At 42.9% G+C, this 27097-nt stretch overlaps 1 protein-coding gene across 2 annotated transcripts; it reads left to right on the top strand.

The window, feature by feature from the left end:
* Positions 1–143: 143 nt before the first annotated feature.
* LOC132900757 (serine hydroxymethyltransferase, cytosolic-like) lies at positions 144–27003 on the top strand. Of its 2 annotated transcripts, none has more exons than XM_060943033.1 (12): positions 144–311; positions 9989–10078; positions 10169–10314; positions 10400–10515; positions 10602–10762; positions 11426–11507; positions 15945–16157; positions 16259–16375; positions 20638–20760; positions 23625–23741; positions 26459–26569; positions 26661–27003. In XM_060943033.1, the coding sequence occupies exons 2-12, from the start codon at positions 9992–9994 to the stop codon at positions 26831–26833; spliced, it is 1446 nt and encodes a 481-aa protein (XP_060799016.1). In that variant the 5' UTR covers positions 144–311; positions 9989–9991; the 3' UTR covers positions 26834–27003. The 2 variants fall into 2 exon arrangements, with proteins under 2 accessions (XP_060799016.1, XP_060799015.1); XM_060943032.1 differs by lacking the exon at positions 144–311 and adding an exon at positions 7012–7073.
* The last annotated feature ends 94 nt before the right edge of the window (positions 27004–27097 follow it).

Below are 27097 nucleotides of genomic sequence, written 5' to 3'. Positions count from 1 at the left end.
TGTTAGAGTCCATAACAAGAGTACTGAACTCAGAATGCCTTTTTTCAGAACTAAGTTTACGAAACTAGTCTGCTTGGTTAAGAAGATAATAAAATTATCATTATTTTTAAAGTCAGGATGTAATGATTGACAGGTTGGCGTGGTGTAAACCCGCCCCTCAGTGGGAACGCTTATGCCGCGTGTGTGCTGATATTATTCTTATGTGAAGAGAGGAGAGGACTAGGCTCTTTCTCTCTAAACTTTGAATCCTGATCTTATTGCATGAAAAGCTTACATAATCCCTGCAACTGCCTTCTCTCTCAGTGGTAAAGGTAAGATGATGTAATGTTGCTGCATAAAATGTTTAATTTCGGTGTAATATGTTTCGGTGTAAATGTTTAATCCCCCCTTCCTCTCTTCCCCATATCTTATTCTTTTATATTTGTATATGTAAATAATTTATTTTAATTTAATTTATCTAGAAGTTTTCTCTATTTCTTTTCTCTGTTTATCTGTTATCTTAATTTCCCTGAGGGAACCCTCCCAAAGGGATCAATAAAAATTTATCTAATCTAATCTTCAAAAATAAACAAGAAATATAGCACTAATAGGGCATATTATCGCTTCAGGCAACGTTGTCTACAGTGATCAGTAGATATCGAGACTGGATTAAATCCATGTTTATAGTGTTAGCAAGCGTACCCTAGGATAGCATGCTGCTAACTAGATTGATCACCACGTGGTTAATACAGCAGTGGCTTAATGTGTGTGTTTGTTTGTTTGCTATATTATAAAGACTGAGAATGCATTCAGTTACAACACTTCACTTTACTGTTTCCGGTTGAGTGAATATGACCTGATGTTAGCAGATGACACTCCTGCTGTAGTTGCATCATGTTGAACCGGGAAACGAGGCCATGTGCGATCAGATATCTGCTTTATGCAACTCAACAGACCCTCATTTTGTCTCTGAGTTATTAACATTTTCACTAGCAGTGAAATCACTGTTGTCCATCATGAAGCGGAAATTCCCTGTTTGTGAAGATGAGCTTCTGCTTTGCCAAAACACAACATACTACTGTATTTACAGCAGATACGCAGAACCTTTATTTTTAAATAAATTTCTGAGTAGTGGATAGTATCTCTATCCTTGACTCTTGTATGCTGCATAAATGTGTGTGTGTTTTATATATATATATATATATATATATATATATATATATATATATATATATATACACAGCATGGACAGCGATAACGACAGTGTTCACAGTGAAAGTGAGTTTTACTACCCTGAGGGAGAAGAAATAAAAGAAAACATTTCAGGAGAAAGGGGTGGCACGGTGGTGTAGTGGTTAGCGCTGTCGCCTCACAGCAAGACGGTCCGGGTTCGATCCCCGTGGCCGGCGAGGGCCTTTCTGTGTGGAGTTTGCATGTTCTCCCCATGTCCGCATGCTCCGGTTTCCCCCACAGTCCAAAGACATGCAGGTTAGGTTAACTGGTGACTCTAAATTGACCGTAGGTGTGAATGGTTGTCTGTGTCTATGGCCCTGTCCACACGGCAACGGATTCAGGTGACGCCGATACAATTGCTTATCGTTTAGGCCTGGCGTCCACACGGCACCGGCGTTTTGGGTGCCCAAAACGCAATCTTTTTGAGAACGGGTTCCAGAGTGGAAAGATCTGGCAACGTTGCCGTTGTGAAGTCGTCTGGATGAGTAGAACGGATTTGTTTACGATGACGTCACAACCACATGACTGAGTCCTTCACGCCAGGTAGAAGTGTAACGAATATCACCAGGATATCACCAGGATAGAGCACAGAGCACTAGTGAGAGTGAAACACGAGCTTGGATATTATTATTATTATTATTATGTTCAGTGTTAGTTCACAGTAGTAATGCAAGAAGCAGAATAGTGACAGTAATAGTGAAGCAAAAACATGCAATTGTACAAACACTGCAGCTCTACAGCAAAATATTCATTTATGAAATGGTCTGATTCTTAACACCAGTAGTGCCAATGATCTTCTCATTGCGATGCGAGTTGTCAACAAATCCTATAACTTGGTTCATGAAATGCGCTTACAAAATATTTTCACTGTGAATATTTATTGTGTAATGGTGCAAAGTGAGAGAGAGAGAGACTCTGCCCTTAGGGCAGAGTCAATCCCGCCAGCAAAAATAGGGAAAAAAAGGAGCGATCTCACCTCTTCAGATGTTGGTTTAAGTCCGACAATACATTCCTCAAAAAGGGCATAGAGGAGCAAATTAATCCATCAACGTGTAGCATTCAATTTATTCCGGACCATTAAAGACGCCGCCTTCCGCGTAGAATCATACGTCATCCTCGACGCGATATTGGAAAGGTCAAAGCGGAGAATAAAGATTCATGCGCTGCCTTTAACTGTACCTACAGGTTTACCGTCCAAACGAGATCACATGGTATTACCTTTCACAGGTGAGACTGGAAAAATACTTTTCATTGTATTTGGTCATTATAATGTAATTTTACGAACAGATTTTCCTGACTTTGTGGCTAATATGGAGTCTCGCGCATAATAGTTTATGCGCATGCGTCCTTACTACTTCTATTGTTCTGGTGTCTCCGAAGGGACCGTCTTACAGCGCCCCTAGAGGTGTGGCATGTGTATTGCATCGTTTTCAGCAAGCATTGCGTTGCCATATGGACCTGATATTTTACAGATCGTTGCCCATTTGGACGCGATATGTGTCAGCCCTGTGATGACCTGGCGACTTGTCCAGGGTGTACCCCGCCTCTCGCCCGTAGTCAGCTGGGATAGGCTCCAGCTTGCCTGCGACCCTGTAGAACAGGATAAAGCGGCTACAGATAATGGGATGAGATGAGATTTCAGGAGAAAGCTAAACACCTGTAACTGTTTAAACATGGCTGTTTATACAAATAGGAGTCATTCAGGATTCAGCAAAAACATGGCTGAATCCTGAATGACTCCTTTATTTATATTTATATATATATATATATATATATATTGCCTGCGACCCTGTAGAACAGGATAAAGCGGCTACAGATAATGAGATGAGTTAGCGCGGATCGCAGTGAATTTTTGCTCAGCCATTTTCGTGACCACTCGGCGCGTGACGTCATTTGTGGCAAACAAATCGCTTGAGTTGAGTCCACTTCCGTTTATTTGCATTGCTGTTCTGCTTGAGTGCAGACGTGCGTTCGGGAATTTCCAAAGAAAAACTCCATGCCTTATTGTTGTTTAGTGAACTATAACAACGGGACCGGTTCAGGAAGAAGTTTTTACCTTTTTCCGAGAGAGGAGAAGGGGCGGAGAAAGTGGATTGTGCGCGTGAAGCGAGAGGGTTGGCAGCCGGGTAAATATGCCACTCTGTGCTCCGATCACTTCGAGGGGGGAGCATTGATTCGATTTTTGAAGAATCCCCATCTGTTGGAGAGTTTAGGTGTCAGTGTCGGACAGAGAAGGCTCAAACCTCAGGCTGTTCCAACAAAATTCGAACACAAAATCAAGCAGTCAAAGAAGAAACGGAGCAGCAATGCTCAAGCAAAAAGGAGAAGATTGGAGGTAAACATTTTCACCTTTGCTTGCAATTGACAAGTCAAGAATCCTCAGTGATCCTGTACAATCATTGTGGAAATGAGTCAAAAGGGATATTTCCTCGCTTAGAGTAGGCTATAAATAGTATAATGCTTGTATTACTATTAGCAATATAAACAATTCCACGTTATATTATAGGGATTGTGTGTGCGCTCGTGTGGTTTAATTATTCTTCAAAAGGGCTGTTATTTAATATTATGACGAAAGTAAGAATTTATCATAGCTAGCAGGATAAATCGTTTGGGTGCGAGTCTTGTTGAGGTCCGGGGTCACCGCGATCAGAGTCGGCCGAGTCGCTGTCCGATTCCGAGGCCGCACGGTCAAACCAGTGAGCCACATTCACCGATTGCTTTGCAACGGCCATAGGTTCATACATCTATGGTTTCACCTCTCAATATTCAATTTGGAGACAGTGTGCGAAATTACCGCATGCCTGGTAGCCCGACGCTATCAACTTTTTTATCGGGCCATAAACTATAAAAAGTAGCGAGTCCGTCATGCCACAAACATTGGCCCACCCGTGAACATACATTTTGATGATTTCATGCTTGTATGTCCCTAACACGACACGTACACCTTTTGCAAGGACTGTTTTCATTGGTTATTTTGTCAGATACGTCACAAATCTGTAAAACGAAAGCGAATCAGCTGCCATCTCTTAAATGAGCAGTTTATCACATTACATTTTGCCGACATTGTTGCGTGAGATTCTACAGGAGTGCGCTTTTTCACCTTTTCATGACAATCATGTGGAAGTTTCTGGGTTTGCCTGAGAAAAAAGTGAAGCAGAAGAAAACAGAAGAAGAAATCAAAGCTACTAAGAAGCGATATAAGGAAGAAAAGCGGGAGAGGACATTTAAACCAGGTTGGCTGCAGACATACAGTTGGTTGTTGTACTCAAATACACAAAACCTGATGTTTTGCTGACCTTGCCGTTCAATTTATGGTCCGTACGCTGTTAGAAAACCCGGACTGAAAACTGACAAATATCACAAGAATGCGAATGCTCCTCTTGTGTTGGGCTCACAGAACTTCAAAAAACACACACTAGATGTGCATCAGGCATCCGAGGGTCATATATTCACACTGGCCACCAACTTTTAATGCTGGCCATGAACGTTGAAAAGTTAAGAGCCCTGTTGGCCATTTCTGATTTGCAAGATATTTCACACACTGTTTGGAGAGTTCCTACTTCAAAATCGCTATCAGACATTTTACACAACCTCTCACGATCAAAGTCCATACACGTGTGCTCGGTTCACAAGCGTAAACAGAACTGCTCCCAGTCTGTTTGCCTTGAATGATGTCACGACGACGGTCCCCTGGCGGTAAAAGTGCACGTAAGTGAGATGTAAACAAACTTTTGGAACTTGCGCAAACCAGTATATTTTAACCGTTTTATTCAATTTTAGGGTGCAAATAAGACACCAGGAAGATTGAATTTGCTTTTTGAGTTGGTCTTCTAGAAAATAAAGTTGATATTCTACGTTCCACTTCTGACCCTTGCCTATGACTTTTAAGGCCGAGGCCTTTTACAGCTATAGACCAAAGTCATATAAATAAAAATTTACGTTGAAAGTAAGAAATACCGTTACTGACTTGTTTAACTAAGACTGATTTGACTTCATTGATTGTGGATTGACTCTCATTAAAACAGGATGGGTGTTATAACTTATGCAGCATACATGTACATGCATGCATTTTCACTGATAAAACGTAAAAGGGGCGGCATGGTGGTGTAGTGGTTAGTGCTGTCGCCTCACAGCAAGAAGGTCCGGGTTCGAGCCCCGTGGCCGGCGAGGGCCTTTCTGTGTGGAGTTTGCATGTTCTCCCTGTGTCCGCGTGGGTTTCCTCCGGGTGCTCCGGTTTCCCCCACAGTCCAAAGACATGCAGGTTAGGTTAACTGGTGACTCTAAATTGACCGTAGGTGTGAATGTGAGTGTGAATGGTTGTCTGGGTCTATGTGTCAGCCCTGTGATGACCTGGCGACTTGTCCAGGGTGTACCCCGCCTTTCGCCCGTAGTCAGCTGGGATAGGCTCCAGCTTGCCTGCGACCCTGTAGAACAGGATAAAGCGGCTAGAGATAATGAGATAAGATGAGGAAACGTAAAAGGCTAATTAAATAATCAGATGAACTGAGACAATCACATTCTGAAGCAAATTAAATAATCTTATACCGGGAACTTACACACAATACATGTTACATGTATTAATCTAAATGCAGGTAAACAACGTATTGTTTTTTTATCCAAATGAGAGTCGGAGTTTACCCGTCTGTGTTCTCGCTTCTTGAAGGCCGGTCTTGTGGTCGATTGTTTTTGAAACAATCTGACTTTCAGTTGTTCGTTCAGTTCTCCGTTCATTCACTTCTTCCATGTAAGGGCGAGATGGCAGTGATGTCCAGTTTAGAAATAAGACAGCTGCTCCACTCATTCACTGTTTTCTTCATGCTGGGCATTCCGCCATTACTGCTCGGCTCAGGCAATTACTAAAACCCGGGACGTCACCGGTTTTAGCAACAACCGTGGGGAGGTCACTGCCCGAGCGATGTGTCCCATTCCGTCCCGGGTTTTAGCAACAACCCCGGTTCACACTCCGGGAGAACTGGTGCTACTGAATTTACTTTCTGTTTTTAAAAAAATAAATAAAAAATGCATTCCTTTTCTTGTAGTTGTATTTAATTGTTGGTACTGCACCCTCTTTCAATACGGGTTTATAGCCAACGCTCCTCAACAGATCAGAGGTCTCGTACGAGTCTTCAGTAAAATGTGCAGAGCAGAGGAGAGACCACTTCACAGGCGCCCAATGTGCCCGTGAACTTCTCGCAAAACGCGTCCAAATCTTTGCAGTTTGAACATTCTTGGGCCATGAATGCAACGTAAATCCACCTTCTGTCGTGTTGCTGCACTCGCCAGCAACACATCTGCATGGCATGGCGATAAATTAGCTCAAAATGGAGGATCGAATTTGCAGTCAGCTCTGTGTTTTAGTATAGCGGAAATGGCGATGAGACCGATAGACTTCCTGCTGTGACGTTGCGGACGTCAAGGTCATTCACTCAGACCGCTACCTATATGAATCACTTTAATCGTAAAAATTACTATATTAGATTTATTGTTGGCGCTTCAAACTATTCCTGTGCCATTCTTGAGGTCTCAAGGCATTTATAAACGAAAGTGAGGCCATGGTTCTGCGTATCTGCTTTAAGTAAGAAGTCCCTGTCTACAGGGTGGACGCCTGACCATCACACCAGTATAGGGTCTTCCTCCAAACTGTTCCTGTAAAGATAAAAGAATGTCTTTGTTTGCTGTGGCATTACAATTTCCCTTCACTTGAACTAAGCGGTCCAAAACTGATCGAGTGTGACAACGCCCCATGTACAAAGCACCCCGCAAAGACATGAGCTGTGTTCGGACTTGCTCACTTGTTTTTGTGACATAGAAGACTCATGCAGGGATAAAGGCTGTTGATGCATTTTGAACACTACTTGGAGGTAATTCGTAGATTCGTAATTATTATCTCAAACATCTGCATCACATGTGTGAGCCCATGGACAAGAATGTTGCTGTTTTTGATTAGGTACACATTGTAATTGACATCTCTTCATAACGCTGAAATAAAACTTTATAGCACGTCTGTGCACATATAACTTTTTTATTTATTCTCTTTCTTAACTTCATTAAAAGTGATTCACTAGCTCTGGTTCCATATGACTGAACTTCTGACAATTCCTGACTTTGTATATAAAACTACAATAACAAACACTACTTGCACGTGTACAACATGTCTTTGCTCCATCGTAGACATCCGATGGCTCTTTTTCTGCAACTCTGACAACATTTTCACAAGACGGGCCATAATGCATGATGGTCTAAGTTGATCAATGTAGGGCACAACTTGCTTTACTTACCATTATATTTTGGTGTGCCTCGTGACACTTTTGCAGAGCACCGTATAGTGAATAAGGTTTACAGTTGAGAATTCAAGCAGCACTACAAAATGGCTGATTCACTATGTAGCGGAAGAACCTGAGATTCCTGATCTGAATCTCACTGAACACCTTTGGGATGAAGAGACCGTTTGCACATGACATCACATGTCCCGTGATCCTCTCTGATTTAGCTGTGCCCGCCATCTTTGTGGAATGACACATGCATAGCAACAAGTACCTTAATACGAAATGCTGCAAATTTGCGCAAACAACTCTGCTAAGGCTGGAATCAGATTGTTTAGTTTACCCACTGTTAAGATGCGAGAAGGACCCCAAATGGAAGATCTAACCCGTAGACGGCAGAGACAGTCAGTGCGTTTACATGCACATCCAAATCGAGCTACTGTCGGTAATCGAGCTAAGGGTCCCAGCAGGGGTGCCAGAGAAATCCAATCCTACATGCACACAAGGAAATCGAGCTATTGTGTGAGGTACATTGTGCACCCGAGCCACAGGTGGCGCTACACACCCCATCGTGATGGTACACTTCCGGTTGTCGTCATGAAGAAGAGCTATTCAAGAGTATAAACAAAGTTATCAGTTGCGTGTTCACAAGAAGAACGACGACGAGGACAGCAACATCGAGATATATATATTTTCAACTCCTTAAGCTGAATGAGCATGAACTCTATCTCCTCATTGCTCCAGAAGTGCACGTTTCTACTACTGTTGTCATGCCGACCGAGGCTGTTGTGTTTCCCGCTTGTGGTCTCGTCACTCTTCACTTCCGGAAGGGGCAGTGCTGAAGTAAGTAGCTCGACTACGTAGCTCGACAGGGTTTACATGCACTAAGTAGCTCGGCTACAATCGCATAATCTAGGTCGCGTAGCTCGATTACAAGAAATCCAGTTCGGTTCGATTTCAGCCGAGCTACGGTGTTTCCATGGCATTTAGAACTTCGATTTCAGTCGAGCTACGGCAGAAATTTGATTTTCTCTATGTGCATGTAAACGCACTGAACGGCTTGCAAATCTGAACAGATCGGACATAAGAGACCAGCTACAAATATGTACGAGCATGTGCAGATCATTTCGTAAAGGGTAAGTTTATATTTCTACCGTTTATATGAACCATAGACAAAATATATATATATATAAAGATGTGACATATTGTAAGTGATATACATGTAAGCACTACTCCAATTTATATTGCAGTTACAAATGCATAGCACAAAGCCCCAGTAAAATGTAGGTAGATAGCTTGGTAAAACATTGCCTTAGAAGATGTCGATAATTAGGGGTGGGGTTTTTTTTTGTGTGTGTGTTTAGCGTAACATTTGCCCACATCAGGAACCTACTAGATTCTTACAGTAAACTTGTGCTAAACTTTTGTATGCCACCATCTGCTTCCCAGTGCCGAAGCTAGTAGTTAACACCAGGTAATTCACAATGTCCGTGTAATTCACACTTGGCCACATTCGTACATCGTCTTCATACTCTACAACATTGCTGTACGGATCCACCCCGAACATTCTTTTATCTTTTCCCTGTACCTGACCTTGTCACTATTACTCAATTTGTGATATATTTGCGAAAGATTACAGTTTGCCAATGTACTCTCCTCGGTCGGCATGGATCCTATGCCACAAAGACGGCGGGCACAACAAAATCGGAGAGCATCATGGGAGATTTGTGATGTAAGTGCAAACGGTCTATTGGAACACTGACCGCACCCCTCATCTTCACTCCATATCAGCATCTGATATTAGTAATGCAGTTGTAGCTGAATGAACTACTTTTTTCGACTGCTCCTGTTTAGGATCATCCGGAGCCACATATTTGATTTGGCATAGGTTTTTGTACCAGATGCTCTTCCTTACGCAACTTTTCCTCAATCTGTCTGGGCTTGGGACCAACACTATGCATGCACTGGCTTGTATTTCAACTGTGGGAGGAAACCAACACAGACACGGAGAACATGCAAGTTCCCCACAGGAAGGCCCCCATCGGCCATGAGGTTCAAACCTGGAACCTTCTTGCTGTGCGGTGACTGTGCTAACCACTGCCCTACCATGTCACCCTTTGTAGCTGAATGAACATATCCAAAATCTAGCCACACTCCAAAATATATTGGAAAGCCTTTCTCAGAAGAGTGGAGCTTATCATAATAACAAAAAGGAACTAAATCTGGAATGGGATCTTCAAAAAGTATTTAGGGATGTGATGATCAGGTGTCCACAAACCTTTGGCCATATATAAGTGTAGAACTTGTAGTTACAGCAAATGTTGAACAAATGCAAACAGCTGACACTAATTCTTCCTATTGGAATTCCTTGGGCATCCTTTTTCCAAGTTCTTAAAGGTAGATTTAACAGTTGAACACTGGTAGACGGAGAAAACGTTCAAGATTGTGTCATACGCCTTTGAAAACCTACTGTACTTTTTGTCATTCTAACTTTTTTTTTTTTTAATGTAAAGAACATGGCACACAACAGCTGCATTGACAAAGATGCATGGGAGTCTCACAACAGGATGCTGCAGGAAGCACTCAGCATCAATGATCCTGAGGTATGTTGCTGTGTAAACTTGCTATTTTAATATGTTGCATCAAGGATAAGGGTTAAACAAATTCTGTATCCATGCCAAACATGTCAATAGATATTTGAGATCATTAAGAAGGAAAAGAAGAGACAGACGAATGGTTTAGAGCTCATTGCATCTGAGAACTTCACAAGTCGGGCTGTTTTGGAGGCGCTGGGCTCATGCATGAACAACAAGTATTCAGAAGGATATCCTGGCCAGAGGTAAATATTGGGTAAGGTATTTAGTATTTGTTATATGCTGTATATTGTAATTCTAAACATCTGCTCTTGCCAAAAATATCATTAGATACTATGGTGGCACGGAACATATAGATGAACTGGAGCGTCTCTGTCAGCAAAGAGCACTGAAGGTTTACGGTCTTGACCCGGAGAAATGGGGTGTGAATGTGCAACCTTATTCTGGTAAGTAAGTTTGGACATTTGCTGGTTTAAACTCTGGCCTTGGTCTTCTGCGTATCAAAGGTTACTCATGAACATGTTGTGTTCAGGGTCACCTGCCAACTTTGCTGTGTACACCGCAGTAGTGGAGCCTCATGGGAGGATCATGGGTCTGGATCTCCCTGATGGTGGACACTTGACCCATGGATTTATGACGGACAAGAAAAAAATTTCAGCCACCTCCATTTTCTTTGAGTCGATGCCGTACAAGGTTCATTCTATTGCTTAACTTTTTCTCTGACTGGTAAATCATTATACACTCACTGGCCACTTTAATAAGAACTTGTTCTTGGCTGCAGGAGTGGAACCCAGTGTGGTCTTCTGCTGTTGCATGCTGAGATGATTTTCTGCTCACCACAGTTGTAAAGAGTTGCTGTGAGTTGCTATATCCTTCCTGGCAGCTCGAAGCAATCTGGCCATTTTCCTCTGACCTCTCTTATCAACAAGGCGTTCGTTTCCACTCTCAGAACTGTCGCTCACTCTGTGTGGATTTTTTTTTTTTGTGCACCATTCTGTGTAAACTCTAGAGACTGTTGTGTGTGAAAACCCCAGGAGACCAGCAATTTCTGAAATACTCAAACCAGTCCATCTGGCTCAAACCAACACCCATGCCACAGTGAAAGTCACACTTTGAGATCACAATTTTTCCCGTTCTGATGTTTGGAGTGAACATTAACTGAAGCTCTTGATTTGTATCTGTGTGATTTGATGCATTGTGCTGCTGTCGAGGGATCGGCTGATTAGAGAACCGCATCAAACAGCAGGTGGATGGGTGTTCCTAATAAAGTGGCCAGTGAGTGTATCTTGAATCAGTAGTGTGATTTTTACATGACTTCCCCCCCCCCCCCCCCCCCCCCCCCCATTTTTTTTTTAGGTCAACCCAGACACTGGTTACATCGATTATGACCGACTAGAGGAAAATGCTCGTCTGTTCCACCCAAAACTGATCATTGCAGGTTTGTGAGACAACCTGGTTATTTATTTCATCACTGTAACAAAGAATTCCATAAGATACAGAGGTTTCAAAAATCAAATTTGATTTATGATTTCGGCGGCACGGTGGTGTAGTGGTTAGCGCTGTCGCCTCACAGCAAGAAGGTCCTGGGTTCGAGCCCTGGGGCCGGCGAGGGCCTTTCTGTGCGGAGTTTGCATGTTCTCCCCGTGTCCGCGTGGGTTTCCTCCGGGTGCTCCGGTTTCCCCCACAGTCCAAAGACATGCAGGTTAGGTTAACTGGTGACTCTAAATTGACCGTAGGTGTGAATGTGAGTGTGAATGGTTGTCTGTGTCTATGTGTCAGCCCTCTGATGACCTGGTGACTTGTCCAGGGTGTACCCCGCCTTTCGCCCGTAGTCAGCTGGGATAGGCTCCAGCTTGCCTGCGACCCTGTAGAAGGATAAAGCGGCTAGAGATAATGAGATGAGATGAGATTTATGATTTCAGTACAGTGGTGCCTTTTAATACGATACATTTTTGATACAGCAAACATAAGTATTCCCCGAATGTGTGCCTCAGATTTCCATTTTCAGTTGATTAAAACGTTTATAAAAGTAGCGATTAAATTAATAAAGACTCAATACAATGAGCGATCCATCCAGACTGAGCAGCATGTAACGAAGCAAAAGCTCTGCATCAGAATGGAACTAAATTAATCCTGGCTCAGCTTTCACTGAGGTGGCTCAACCATGGGGCTTTTCACACTGTCACGCAACTCTCTGTTGCCAGATATGTGTTTTTGAATCCTGCGTTCTCAGAAACTGAATGGACTTCCCAATCGACATGGTGATTTCTGCTGTGTTCACATATATATCGGTACGAAAGTGGTATAACTGTATCGATACAAAGTGTACCGGTACAGTTTAGTGCATCTGTCCACACTAGCGAGAAATGTTTGCGGTTTTCTTTCACGGTAGTTGAAATGCGCGTGCACGAAATGTTTCCGTGGTTACCGAGTAACTTCCTTCCGAGAATATGAAACAACGTGTGTGTGCTTTTTGTTGTCAGTGTACAGTCTGTATTTCTGGTGGTCATTTATTCAGTCGAATCGTATAAAACGCGCGAGGCAGTTGAGAAAGAAACAAAGAAAACGAATCTCCCTTTCTCTCCCCTCACTTTCTCCCTCTTCCCTTCTCTTCCCCTCCCTTTCTCCCTCTTTCCTTCTCTTCCCCTCCCTTTCTCCCTCTTTCCTTCTCTTCCCCTCCCTTTCTCCCTCTTTCCTTCTCTTCCCCTCCCTTTCTCTCCCTCTTCCTCCTTTCTTCCTCCCTCTTTTCCCCTCCCTCCTTTCTTTGCTCCATGTAGCTCCACGGTCGTTTTGAGCCATGTTGACATTTTATTTACAGCTGGAAAGCACGTGCGTATTGCCGGAAGAAGTAGGAATGATTCATTGCGCATGCGCATTATATTTGTATCGATACAGAACTGCTTCATCTGTCCACACTACAGCGAAGCGCTACAATACCGATACTGTACCGGTACGAAACCCATACAGTTATACCGCTACAGTACTGGTATAGTTGCTAGTGTGGACAGGTGTTGCGGTATGAAAGTAGTTTCGTATCGGTACAAAATCCCTAGTGTGGACAGGGTATATCTTATTCTGGATTGAATCTGTGAGAAAATGCTGGATAAGTACAGCAGAGTGTTTTTGCTTCGTTTGTGTACACCTTATAGCTGTATGTTTGCGATATTAGCACTGATGTGTTGTACATATATTTGGCCCATCTGGTACACTGTAATGTTTCCATCATCACTCTCTGACCAACAGAATCGCCACTTAACTGGAAGCTGAAATATCAGATCTTAATGGGGGAATCTTCCAGCTTCTGCTTGCTGCTGAATGTAAAAATCTATGATTCAAAATAAAGAGGAAGCTGTTGTGAGCCATTATTACGCCTCGTGTAATAAAAGCAGGGTTTTATGATGAAAAGCCCGCTTTATTATGCTGAGTATTGAATGTATTGTTTGATTGTTTAGAGCTTTGTATAAAACGAAACTACATGATGTTGCATCGTTACTGCCCCTAGTATACAGTGGGGCAAAAAAGTATTTAGTCAGCCACCAATTGTGCAAGTTCTCCCACTTAAAAAAATGAGAGAGGCCTGTAATTTTCATCATAGGTACACTTCAACTATGAGAGACAGAATGGGGGGGAAAGAATCCAGGAAATCACATTGTAGGATTTTAATGAATTAATTGGTAAATTCCTCGGTAAAATAAGTATTTAGTCACCTACAAACAAGCAAGATTTCTGGCTCTCACAGACCTGTAACTTCTTCTTTAAGAGGCTCCTCTGTCCTCCACTCGTTACCTGTATTAATGGCACCTGTTTGAACTCGTTATCAGTATAAAAGTCACCTGTCCACAACCTCAAACAGTCACACTCCAAACTCCACTATGGCCAAGACCAAAGAGCTGTCAAAGGACACCAGAAACAAAATTGTAGACCTGCACCAGGCTGGGAAGACTGAATCTGCAATAGGTAAGCAGCTTGGTGTGAAGAAATCAACTGTGGGAGCAATTATTAGAAAATGGAAGACATACAAGACCACTGATAATCTCCCTCGATCTGGGGCTCCGTGCAAGATCTCACCCCGTGGGGTCAAAATGATCACAAGAACGGTGAGCAGAAATCCCAGAACCACACGGGGGGACCTAGTGAATGACCTGCAGAGAGCTGGGACCAAAGTAACAAAGGCTACCATCAGTAACACACTACGCCGCCAGGGACTCAAATCCTGCAGTGCCCCCTGCTTAAGCCGGTACATGTCCAGGCCCGTCTGAAGTTTGCTAGAGAGCATTTGGATGATCCAGAAGAGGATTGGGAGAATGTCATATGGTCAGATGAAACCAAAATAGAACTTTTTGGTAAAAACTCAACTTGTTGTGTTTGGAGGAGAAAGAATGCTGAGTTGCATCCAAAGAACACCATACCTACTGTGAAGCATGGGGGTGGAAACATCATGCTTTGGAGCTGTTTTTCTGCAAAGGGACCAGGACGACTGATCCGTGTAAAGGAAAGAATGAATGGGGCCATGTATCGTGAGATTTTGAGTGAAAACCTCCTTCCATCAGCAAGGGCATTGAAGATGAAACGTGGCTGGTTCTTTCAGCATGACAATGATCCCAAACACACCGCCCAGGCAACGAAGGAGTGGCTTCATAAGAAGCATTTCAAGGTCCTGGAGTGGCCTAGCCAGTCTCCAGATCTCAACCCCATAGAAAATCTTTGGAGGGAGTTGAAAGTCCGTGTTGCCCAGCGACAGCCCCAAAACATCACTGCTCTAGAGGAGATCTGCATGGAGGAATGGGCCAAAATACCAGCAACAGTGTGTGAAAACCTTGTGAAGACTTACAGAAAACATTTGACCTCTGTCATTGCCAACAAAGGGTATATAACAAAGTATTGAGATGAACTTTTGTTATTGACCAAATACTTATTTTCCACCATAATTTGCAAATAAATTCTTTAAAAATCAGACAATGTGATTTTCTGGATTTTTTTTCCTCATTTTGTCTCTTACAGTTGAGGTATACCTATGATGAAAATTACAGGCCTCGCTCATCTTTTTAAGTGGGAGAACTTGCAGAATTGGTGACTGACTAAGGTGGGGTTTAGATTAGACCGTATCAGCGGATCATCAGATTAACGTTTTTAAAAACGATTAGCGTGCACACAGCAACGCCAATACACGATTCGTGTGCACACAGCACCGCCAATACATGGATACGCTAATCACATGACTAATTCGGCACGCAAGTTGAAATGTGTCAGTGCGGCTCATCGCTTCCTCCTCAGCGGCTGCGCTCCAAATCACTCCGCCCTGAACAGCGAGTGCCCTCTGGATGGTGCGCACTCCGGCCCTGCGCAGCTCACAGAGCGCGCGAGTGAAGCGCACGAGCAGTGATTCGGGACTGAGCTGCTGTGCGCAAGTCACTTACCACTTGCAAGTGGAAGGATGGCAAGCCTAAAGACAATCATAACTACACAATGGGCAGTATTTGCATCAGTATTTGCAGTATTTTCATACTTTTATACTCTTTAATGAAAGGTGATACAAGGCGGAAGTCCGCGCCGTTTTTCAGCAGTCGCGTCACATGACCAACGCCAGCGAATCAGGAAGGTGGATGTCACAGTGACGTTGTCCAATGACGACGCCAGCTAGAGCTCAGCACAGCGTATCCGTGTATTCTCAATGTTTACACAGCACCGGACCAGACACGATCTGGATTGAATACGTGGACCCTGGCGGATTCCCGTTTCCCGGCGTTTCCAGGCGTTTTAATGTAAACGGACAGTGCATCCGCGAAGAAAACGAGACAGATATGGTCTAATGTAAACTTGGCCTAAATACTTTTTTTGCTCCACTGTACTGAGCTGCTTTGTCTTATTCTCATAGGTACCAGCTGCTACTCGCGTAACCTGGATTATAGTCGTCTGCGGAAGATAGCGGATGATAATGGGGCTTTCCTGCTGGCTGATATGGCACACATTAGTGGACTCGTTGCAGCCGGAGTGGTTCCATCTCCCTTTGATTACTGTGATATTGTTTCCACAACGACCCATAAGACCCTGAGAGGCTGCAGAGCAGGAATCATCTTTTACAGGAAAGGTTGGTACTTTGTGAATGTGGACAAAGGGCAGATTGTACAGTGAAGCTGATTTTGTGTGTGTGAGATATCGGTTTCAATGTGTGAAAATGTTGCTTGTTAGGCGTGCGCAGTGTGGATGCAAAAACCGGGAAAGAAACTCTGTACAACCTGGAGAGTTTGATCAATCAGGCTGTGTTTCCTGGGCTGCAGGGAGGACCTCATAACCATGCCATTGCAGGTAACCGATTTTAGTATCTCCTAACTTATCAATTTAGTTACTTTCTGATCAATAGCTCTGACGATAACTCTGACAGGAAATGCAAAGGTGTTTCTTTTTATTTTCTTGCATGTCACTGTTGTCTTTTATTAGTTTCAGAGACCTGTCACACTGACAACTACTTCTCGGTTCGTCTGTTAATAGTAAAATAGCATTTTAACAAATTTTACCAGGTGTTTTTTTTTTTTTTTTTGACTGGTAAACTGTTTTAGAATCTAAAATGTTTTGTACTGACTTGATAATGCAGAAGTTATCAAATAAAAATCTAGAACAAAGTTTGTACTTTAAAAAAAAATGCCTTGAAAGTAGACTTCCTCTCAGATTTTTCAAGTGTAGGTCATAAAAAGAATTTTCCCTGACACCCAATTATTTTTGTTTAGTGCACCGAAAGCTACTGAATTAAAATCACTGAATTCCAATTTTATTAGTTTTGTTTGTTTGTTTTTTAAAATAGAACAGTTAATGATTTATCTCCACATGCCGCTAAATTCTCTGCTATTTTTTTCCTGCTTCACCATGATACAAAACAAGATACTATGGCCAAGTTTACATTAGACCGTATCTGTCCCGTTTTCTTCGCGGATGCACTGTCCGTTTACATTAAAACGCCGGGAAACGGGAATCCGCCAGGGTCCACGTATTCAATCCGGATCGTGTCTGGTCCGGTGCTGTGAAAACATTGAGAATACGCGGATACGCTGTGCTGAGCTCTAGCTGGCGTCGTCATTGGACAACGTCACTGTGACATCCACCTTCCTGATTCGCTGGCGTTGGTCATGTGACGCGACTGCTGAAAAACGGCGCGGACTTCCGCCTTGTATCACCTTTCATTAAAGAGTATAAAAGTATGAAAATACTGCAAATACTGATGCAAATACTGCCCATTGTGTAGTTATGATTGTCTTTAGGCTTGCCATCCTTCCACTTGCAAGTGGTAAGTGATATGCGCTGGGATCACACACACAGCGGCTCAGTCCCGAATCACTGCTCGTGCGCTTCACTCGCGCACTCTGTGAGCTGCGCAGGGCCGGAGTGCGCACCCTCCAGAGGGCACTCGCTGTTCAGGGCGGAGTGATTTGGAGCGCAGGATGCCTGCTGAGCCGAGCGTATCCGTGTATTGGCGTTGCTGTGTGCAGGCGAATCGTGTATTGGCGTTGCTGTGTGCACGCTAATCATTTTAAAAACATTAATCTGATGATCCGCTGATACGGTCTAATGTAAACCCCACCTATGTCATGCATCACGTGCTGGGCTTTCCCCGTTCACGCAAGGCATTGTGGGATTTCATAATCACAAATTTCATGCACATTATTTGCTAGAGAATCCCCTCAAATTAAATAACTTTCCAGCCACAGAATGGCCTGATATTTTGTGAGATATTACAGAAATAAACATATCACAATGACCAAATTTCAGAGGGAACTAAATTTCAATGATTTTATGAAATCGAAAGGCTGTATAGCTTTAAGACTTTTGCACAGTACTGTTTCTCCTAGGTACAGAGAGATAAAGTGAAGAAAAAAAGCAGCTTAAAATCTGATTCAATAAAAAATGTGAAAAACATTTAAAGACTGCATTCCAGTTTCACTGAATGATGCAAAAACATTGCTTTGTCTCAATTAAGTAACTGTTATTTATTGATTTTGATTTAAATAACACTATAAAAATAATCAATATGCCAATAGAACATCTGTCTTTATACTCACTTTTATTCAGAGCCTTCAGCCTTTTTCACAGCTGTGTTTTTGTAAACGGGCTTATCTCCTTATTTACCTAATCTGGTCTTTTGTAGAAACCTTGACAAGCAAGCAAAAACATTTTCTAATTTTTTTTTTTCCCTTGAAGATATATGTAGAAAACCAACTGCATGGTGGTGGGTGGGGTGTTTTTTTGGCTGGTTGCTAGAATTCAGGCCCAGTGACATCCAACAGGCTTTTCCCAGATAGCCACATGTAATTACCCTTAATATAATTTTAACAAGGAGGTAAAATAGGGGTGGCTAAACAAGGGAATCTTTTTTTTGAGAATTCTGGATTAGGATACTGCTTGCATGTATATTTGGACAGCTATTCCATACAGTACTTTACAGTGTCACAGATTAAAGTGTGGGTTCAGATCCACCTGTATGAGGAACACAAACCGTAATTTCAGAAGAAGAAGAAGCCTTTGTTGCATACACATTAGAGCACAGTGAAATTCTTTCTCTGCATTTAACCCATCTGAAGCAATGAAGAGACGCGTGCGTGCACACATGCACACAAGTGAGCAATGAGTGTCAAGTCAAGTTTATTTGTATAGCGCTTTTAACAATAAACATTGTCGCAAAGCAGCTTTACAGAATTTGAACGACTTAAAACATGAGCTACTTTTATCCCTAATCTATCCCCAATGAGCAAGCCTGTGGCAAGGAAAAACTCCCTCAGACGACATGAGGAAGAAACCTCGAGAGGAACCAGACTCAAAAGGGAACCTATCCTCATTTGGGCAACAACAGACAGTGCGCACACACACACACACACACACACCCAGAGCAGTGGGCAGCTATGCTGCAGCCCCCAGGGAGCAGTTGAGGGTTTGGTGCCTTGCACAAGGATATTTTAGTCATGATACAGAGGGAGGAGAAAGTGCTTTTCATTCACTCCCCCACCCACAAATATTCTGGCAACGTTTTGGTCCCAAAGCTGCTTCTCTGTCCTTTAGGGAAGGTTGCTCATGGCTGCCCAAAAGAGGGGGTGGACCCACTTTCACCAAATGCTGTTGAATTCAAAATAAAACATATCAACAATATTGAGAACTGATGTACAGTACTGTGCAAAATTCTTAGGCACACAAACAATCCCCCCCCCCGCAAACTTTGTTTTGTCATGCAAACTTTGCAAAATTAAGACGCGAGTGTGACAGTGTCCAGAAGAATTGTGGCTGGTTCTGCAATGCCGCTTTTCCACTACCAACGCGGCTGAGTTGGGCTGAGCCGTGCCGTGCTGAGTTGGGCTGAGTTGAGCTGAGTGGGGCTGTTGGAGTTGCATTTCGACTACAACCGCGCTGAACCGTGCTGGCTGGAAGTGGGTGGACACATTGGGTGGAGTTAGCGAAAGTGGGTGGACGTCACGTGATGTCGTTAGGCGGCGCAAACAGTGACATCAGTGACCTTTTAAGTGGTAGTCTCACGACCCGGATAGTAAGCAATAAACATGGAGTCGTTAGTGTTGCCGGTCTTGGTGCTGTGGCTTCTTGTCACCGACAACGCCAACAGATACTGGCAAGAGCGTATAGATGAGGCGAGGCGCATAAGGCTTCAGAAATTCTCGTAATTCTTCTTCTTCCGGGTTTACGGTGTTTACAGATCCCAGCGTGCTCGCGGGGCGTGTGTGGGCGTGTGAGGACACTCCTCCTCACCAATCAGTGCACAGGGGAGTGTCTGCTCACGCCCCTAGCCCCACTCGGCTCGGTTTGGCTCACTTCAGCCCCACTCCAAAACCGGGCGAGTTTTGGGAGCTGAGTAGGGCTGAAGCGAGCTGAGTCGTGCTGCTCTGAGGTAGTCGAAACGCAAGCCGTGTCGGGCTGAAGTGAGCTGAAAAAGGGTAGTGGAAAAGGGCCACAAGATGCTCAGAAAAACCTACAGCTCATTTCCTTGTAAAACTGCACTCATTGTACCTGAGACTACTTTTTTATTTTATTTATTTTTTAAATAAATAAAGGGTCGTCTCACACCAAATATTGACTATAGCCTAGGTCACAACCGGACGTACGATTTTTTGGCCGTGTGATTTTTTTTTTTTTTTTTTTTTTGGCATTTCCCAAATCGCTGCGGGTTTTTTTTTGTTCTTGGAGAAAGACGCACGTTGGCCGTAAGTTTGTCTTGCAACCTGAAAAAAACGTAAGCGCCCATAGAGTTTGTTTGACATGACAAAGAACCTCTGCGGCCAGTCTACGGCTCGAAAATCAGCACGTCATACGCGTGCCCTCCGTGCGTTTCTTGCGTTTTTTGCACGTAGACCGGCCGTACATGCTCCTACAGCCGGTCTACGTGCAAGAAACGCAAGGCATTTGTTTCATTTATAAGGCTTACTGCTCTTAATAGTATTTTTTTATTCATGTTGAAACATTTCATTATTTTTAAGCCATTTTTGGTCTCCAGCATTTCTTTACATGTGCTTAAGACTTTTGCACAGGACTGTGTGTTTCCAATGAATGCTTTTTATTTTCTGGGGTTTGATGAATAGGAGTGGCTGTAGCATTGAAGCAGGCACTGACTCCAGAGTTCAAGGTCTACCAGTTACAAGTGCTGGCAAATTGCAAGGCTTTGTCAGCAGCTCTGATGGAAAAGGGCTACAAAATTGTGACCGGTAAGCTTGATGTTTGTTTATCATTTACTAGCAACTGCAAGCTGCCTCTTATTTGCAGAGATGAGACAGACATTGTAGAAAGGCTGATAAAATTCCACTGGACTTGGTGGAAGTAGTCAGTCTGTCTTTTCCATAATTAAAGCAAAAACCAATGTTTTATTAGAGCAAATAAATGCTGATGGATAAAAAAAAAGAATACAGCAAACTGCATTTCAGTAAACTTGTATATGCTACAAATTACATTTCCAGCTTTGATGGGGGTTTTTTGATAAGTGAAAACAAAGATAAATAAACTGGTGCATAAAATGTGCAAAATACCGAATCTGTGTATCATAATACACTTTAAGAATACTGTTGTACATCCTTAAAATTAATTCATGTGGACAACTTGGCAGCTCAGCTAAAATGTTTGATTGTGGAGCTGAGCGCGTACAACACAGACGTTCATGTTAACAGATCCCTCTTTACAGCTCAGGGAACGACCTTGGATGAAGAATGCAATGTCTACAGCAGGGCTGATAATGATAATGACCCAGGAGTTGGACTGTTAACTCGGTAGCATCTGAAAACAAATCTGGATCTAAACTAGCTGAATGAGATGAATATAACTCTGGGAGGAATTCCTTCTGTTATACAAAGTGCTCGGGAAGTTATAATGTTCCAGTAAAGCGAAAGAGCTGGTGCTTTCCTGGTGCAGTCTTGCATGGTGTTGACTCTAGAATTCACTTAATTTAATTTCTTCATATACACTGGGGCAAAAAAGTATTTAGTCAGCCACCAATTGTGCAAGTTCTCCCACTTAAAAAGATGAGAGGCCTGTAATTTTCATCATAGGTATACCTCAACTATGAGAGACAGAATGGGGGGAAAGAATCCAGGAAATCACATTGTAGGATTTTTAATGAATTAATTGGTAAATTCCTCGGTAAAATAAGTATTTGGTCACCTACAAACAAGCAAGATTTCTGGCTCTCACAGACCTGTAACTTCTTCTTTAAGAGGCTCCTCTGTCCTCCACTCGTTACCTGTATTAATGGCACCTGTTTGAACTCATTATCAGTATAAAAGACACCGGTCCACAACCTCAAACAGTCACATTCCAAACTCCACTATGGCCAAGACCAAAGAGCTGTCAAAGGACACCAGAAACAAAATTGTAGACCTGCACCAGGCTGGGAAGACTGAATCTGCAATAGGTAAGCAGCTTGGTGTAAAGAAATCAACTGTGGGAACAATTATTAGAAAATGGAAGACATACAAGACCACTGATAATCTCCCTCGATCTGGGGCTCCACGCAAGATCTCACCCCGTGGGGTCAAAATGATCACAAGAACGGTGAGCAAAAATCCCAGAACCACACGGGGGGACCTAGTGAATGACCTGCAGAGAGCTGAGACCAAAGTAACAAAGGCTACCATCAGTAACACACTACACCGCCAGGGACTCAAATCCTGCAGTGCCAGACGTGTCCCCCTGCTTAAGCCAGTACATGTCCAGGCCTGTCTGAAGTTTGCTAGAGAGCATTTGGATGATCCAGAAGAGGATTGGGAGAATGTCATATGGTCAGATGAAACCAAAATAGAACTTTTTGGTAAAAACTGAACTTGTCGTGTTTGGAGGAGAAAGAATGCTGAGTTGCATCCAAAGAACACCATACCTACTGTGAAGCATGGGGGTGGAAACATCATGCTTTGGGGCTGTTTTTCTGCAAAGGGACCAGGACGACTGATCCGTGTAAAGGAAAGAATGAATGGGGCCATGTATCGTGAGATTTTGAGTGAAAACCTCCTTCCATCAGCAAGGGCATTGAAGATGAAACGTGGCTGGGTCTTTCAGCATGACAATGATCCCAAACACACCGCCCGGGCAACGAAGGAGTGGCTTCGTAAGAAGTATTTCAAGGTCCTGGAGTGGCCTAGCCAGTCTCCAGATCTCAACACCATAGAAAATCTTTGGAGGGAGTTGAAAGTCCGTGTTGCCCAGCGACAGCCCCAAAACTTCACTGCTCTAGAGGAGGTCTGCATGGAGGAATGGGCCAAAATACCAGCAACAGTGTGTGAAAACCTTGTGAAGACTTACAGAAAACGTTTGACCTCTGTCATTGCCAACAAAGGGTATATAACAAAGTATTGAGATGAACTTTTGTTATTGACCAAATACTTATTTTCCACCATAATTTGCAAATAAATTCTTTAAAAATCAGACAATGTGACTTTCTGGATTTTTTTTTCTCATTCTGTCTCTCATAGTTGAGGTATACCTATGATGAAAATTACAGGCCTCTCTCATCTTTTTAAGTGGGAGAACTTGCACAATTGGTGACTGACTAAATACTTTTTTGCCCCACTGTCATTTTCAGGCTATGAAGTGAAGTGTTTTTAGTTTGCCAGAGCAGTGTATGCTGCTCACTTTGTTTCTTTGCTATGGCTTACCTGCCAACAGAACACTTAATTTTTTTTTTATGACATCTGCAGTCATGCAGTGAAAATGTGTAAGAAACTTATGTAATGGTTTATATTGACCTTAGAGGAAATCTGATTACATAAGGTTATAGTGCAAAAACAAGTTGCAGTTGCAGTGGTCACATGTCTCACAAGAACTTCTCGGGAGTAAATAGTTTCACAAAAGCCCGTTTTACTAATGGGAGTAAATTCATTCTAAGTTCACGGGGAAGCCTTTTGTCCTGATTTTGATTCACTTGCCACATTCAGTATTCGTCGTACCTTCTGTCCTATGAATATCTTCTCGGAGGAATTTTTAATAAAATTTAAATTGTGATCTGTCTGGAAACAGACCAACTTTGCATTGCAGAAATTTTGTACATTTTATTACCGGACCAATTATCTGTCTTATCTGCTCTCAGGAGGTTCTGATACTCATCTGATCTTGCTTGACCTCCGTCCAAATGGAACTGATGGTGGAAGGGCGGAGAAGGTGCTGGAGGCATGTGCGATTGCTTGTAACAAGAATACCTGCCCAGGTGACGATATGTGTTATCAGGTTTTATTTTCTTGCATCAAAGCGAGCTGAGTGATCAAGTGTCCTTGTGGTGCACTGCTGTGAATGTTTTGCTTTACTGATTGAATAATTAACAGTGGTTTGCCGAAGGTGAAGTGAATGATAGCAGAGACGAAGTCGAGGTTATTATTCACCAATATTCACTGAGCTTGAAGCGGATAATTGTTTTAGTATAAATACACAGGTGATTTATTTAAAAAAAAGTTTTTTAAATAATTTATTTCAATCTTCAAAAGCAGCATGAAAATGTAATATCTTGGTTTGTCCAAGATGGCGCCGCGGACGGTTGCCTCGGTACTTCGCTCTTTGTATGCAAAAACAACCAGACACAAGAATAGTTTCTTCCCTCAGGCTGTCTCTGTGATGAACAGCTAAAATCCAGATTCCTATATCAGTAATATCACTTGCAAAATATCTGCACACTCATACAGTCATTCTGTGCTCACTGTTACTTATATTATCTCGTCTCGTCTTCTTCCGCTTATTATACTTATTTATATTTACTATTTCATCTTTGCACCAGGGTTTTTTCTAGAAAAATTTAGTATGAGGGCGCTCACCATGGCGAGGGAGCGAAGCGACGGGGGGGGGGATGGTGCCAGTTGTCCGTCTCCCCCCCACCGTGCGAAGCCTTTGAAAAATTGAGGCTCCAATGGGACATTCTGAGGCTATCTGAGAGGGAAATTGTAACAAATTGTCTGTCAACATTGAAAAAGAAAGAAGTAACTAGACAGGGACACTCTAACGAGTGCAAACCCCGCCTTTTCTTTATTAAAATACATTGGGCGAAAATTTCGAAGTTCTGCCATGACCTTGACCTTTGACCTCCAAAATTTAATGGTTTCCTTCCTGGGTGATTGGCAACACATGTACAAAATTTGGTCCAAATCGATCCATTGGTTCTTGAGATATCTTGCAGACACACAGACAGACAGACAGACAGACAGATACACACACACACACACACACACACAGACTGACGCAGGTGAAAATAATAACCCCTCCGACTACTGTCGGCGGGGTTAATCATCATCTGCCCCGGACAGTCTTTGGCTTTCTTTCATTTCGTGCTGCTGGATGACATCTTTAAATGCCCAAGTGTCAACAAAAACAACCCGCGAACTACTTCTGTCAAAAGCTCCCGCCCCGGTGGGTGAAAGGTCATTCAGTCTTGAGAAATCTCGCTCTACAAGTCAGCTGACCTTGTATGTAACCCATGTCAAATCTCGCGAGAGCAGCCGCGACAAGTAAACAACATGGCGCCTCAGTCTGGAAACCGCCAGTTCGGATTGTTTTTGCACTGTCTGTCGGTGTATCTACTATGATTGGAATATTTTTGGAGTAATTATAACGTATTTGATGATCAGACACATTGTCACATGGTGTCGCTGGGATGTTTTCACGGAGAAAAGATCGTTTTGAGAAAGATTGCATGTTGTGCAGTAGCATATAAAGTGCATGGCCTAAGTGTGATTTGGGGTTCAATCGGCGTTTCGGTAAGGGGGCGCACGCCAAGAGTAAGAGGGTGCAGCGCCCCTGTTCCCTGGTTTAGACGAAAGCCTGTTTGCACTATGCACCAAAACAGAAAATCCTTTCTGTAATAAGCAGCTAAAAACCAGACTCGTATATCAGTCATATCACTTGTAAAATATCTGAACACTCATACCGTCATTCTGTGCACACTGTATACTTTGTTTATTTATCTATTTCATACTTGACTTACCTGGATTACTTTGCACTATGCACCTATTGTACCCCATTTTTTGTTGTTTGTTTTGTGTATACGCTTTTTATCTGTTTTGTACTCATCTCATTATCTCTAGCTGCTTTATCCTTCTACAGGGCCGCAGGCAAGCTGGAGCCTATCCCAGCTGACTACGGGCGAAAGGCGGGGTACACCCTGGACAAGTCGCCAGGTCATCACAGGGCTGACACATAGACACAGACAACCATTCACACTCACGTTCACACCTACGGTCAATTTAGAGTCACCAGTTAACCTAACCTGCATGTCTTTGGACTGTGGGGGAAACCGGAGCACCCGGAGGAAACCCACGCGGACACGGGGAGAACATGCAAACTCCACACAGAAAGGCCCTCGCCGGCCACGGGGCTCGAACCCGGACCTTCTTGCTGTGAGGCGACAGCGCTAACCACTACACCACCGTGCCGCCACCTGCTTTGTACTATGAGGGCTAAGTGAAACCGGAGTCAAATTCCTCGTGTGTGTCCACATACCTGGCAATAAAGTGTTTCTGATCTAATAACGGCACGGCGCAGACTTGTCACTTATCTATGCCGACTCACATAAAATACTTTTGTTTTGAAATCGATAAAATAAATCACAATTCCATCTTCCCTTTTGAACAGTTTTAGACCAAATTTTGTAGTATCTTTAGTGCTTTTAGGAACAGCATTTTCTTTCATCATTTGTAATTCTTCCTCATTTACAGTGACAAAGCTATTGGCCACCATTTTGCCGAGTCGCTCGACGTGATTATCGAGAAATAGTCCGAATTTCTCAACCAGTCGGCGCATGCAATTTTCTATAATCACCTCCATATTTATACTAAATTGAATTATTAGTAATTGGCAATTAATATTTAAGAACACACTGCACACTTTTAACAAAAAAAACAAGATAAGAGAACCTCTGTTTTGTGATTTTACACATTGCAGGTGATAAGAGTGCCTTGCGCCCAAGCGGTCTCCGTTTAGGCTCTCCTGCTCTCACGTCACGAGCGCTAGTGGAGGAGGATTTCCGTGTGGTTGCAGAATTTATTCACAGATGTGAGCTACTTGCATTTTACAATATATTATTATTTATAAAGGTAAGTATTGTCATTTTAATCAACATTATAATTTGTCTCTTTGGCTTCAGGCATTCAGTTAACGATTGAGATCCAGACAAGCATGAACCCCAAAGCCACTCTGAAGGAGTTCAAGGAAACATTGGCTCAGGAGGAAAAATACCAAAAGAGAATCGCAGAAATCCGAGCTGAAGTTGAGGCTTTTGCTGGAAAGTTTCCCATGCCTGGACTGCCAGAACTATGAGTCTAATCCTCATTCTCTGTTCTGATACCTGAGCTTTAACTGCAATATCCAATGACATCTGCCACACATTGTATAGTGTGAATAAATGTGCATGCAAATCAACAAAAGAAAAAAAAACAGTAGTGAATTGTGTATGACTCAGGCGTGAAATAAAAAAAATTTAATAGGAATTTGTCTTGTGGTGTTTTATCTAATGTGTGGTTAACTATCACGACTATCTTAAATCCTTGTGGGTTTTGGGTTTTTTTTGTTTTACTGCTCACT

The sequence above is a fragment of the Neoarius graeffei genome, chromosome 16, assembly GCF_027579695.1.
Source record: "Neoarius graeffei isolate fNeoGra1 chromosome 16, fNeoGra1.pri, whole genome shotgun sequence".
In the NCBI taxonomy this organism is placed as follows: domain Eukaryota; kingdom Metazoa; phylum Chordata; class Actinopteri; order Siluriformes; family Ariidae; genus Neoarius; species Neoarius graeffei.
Note: the sequence above shows the minus strand (reverse complement) of the source record. Positions and strands in the feature narration are given on the sequence as shown.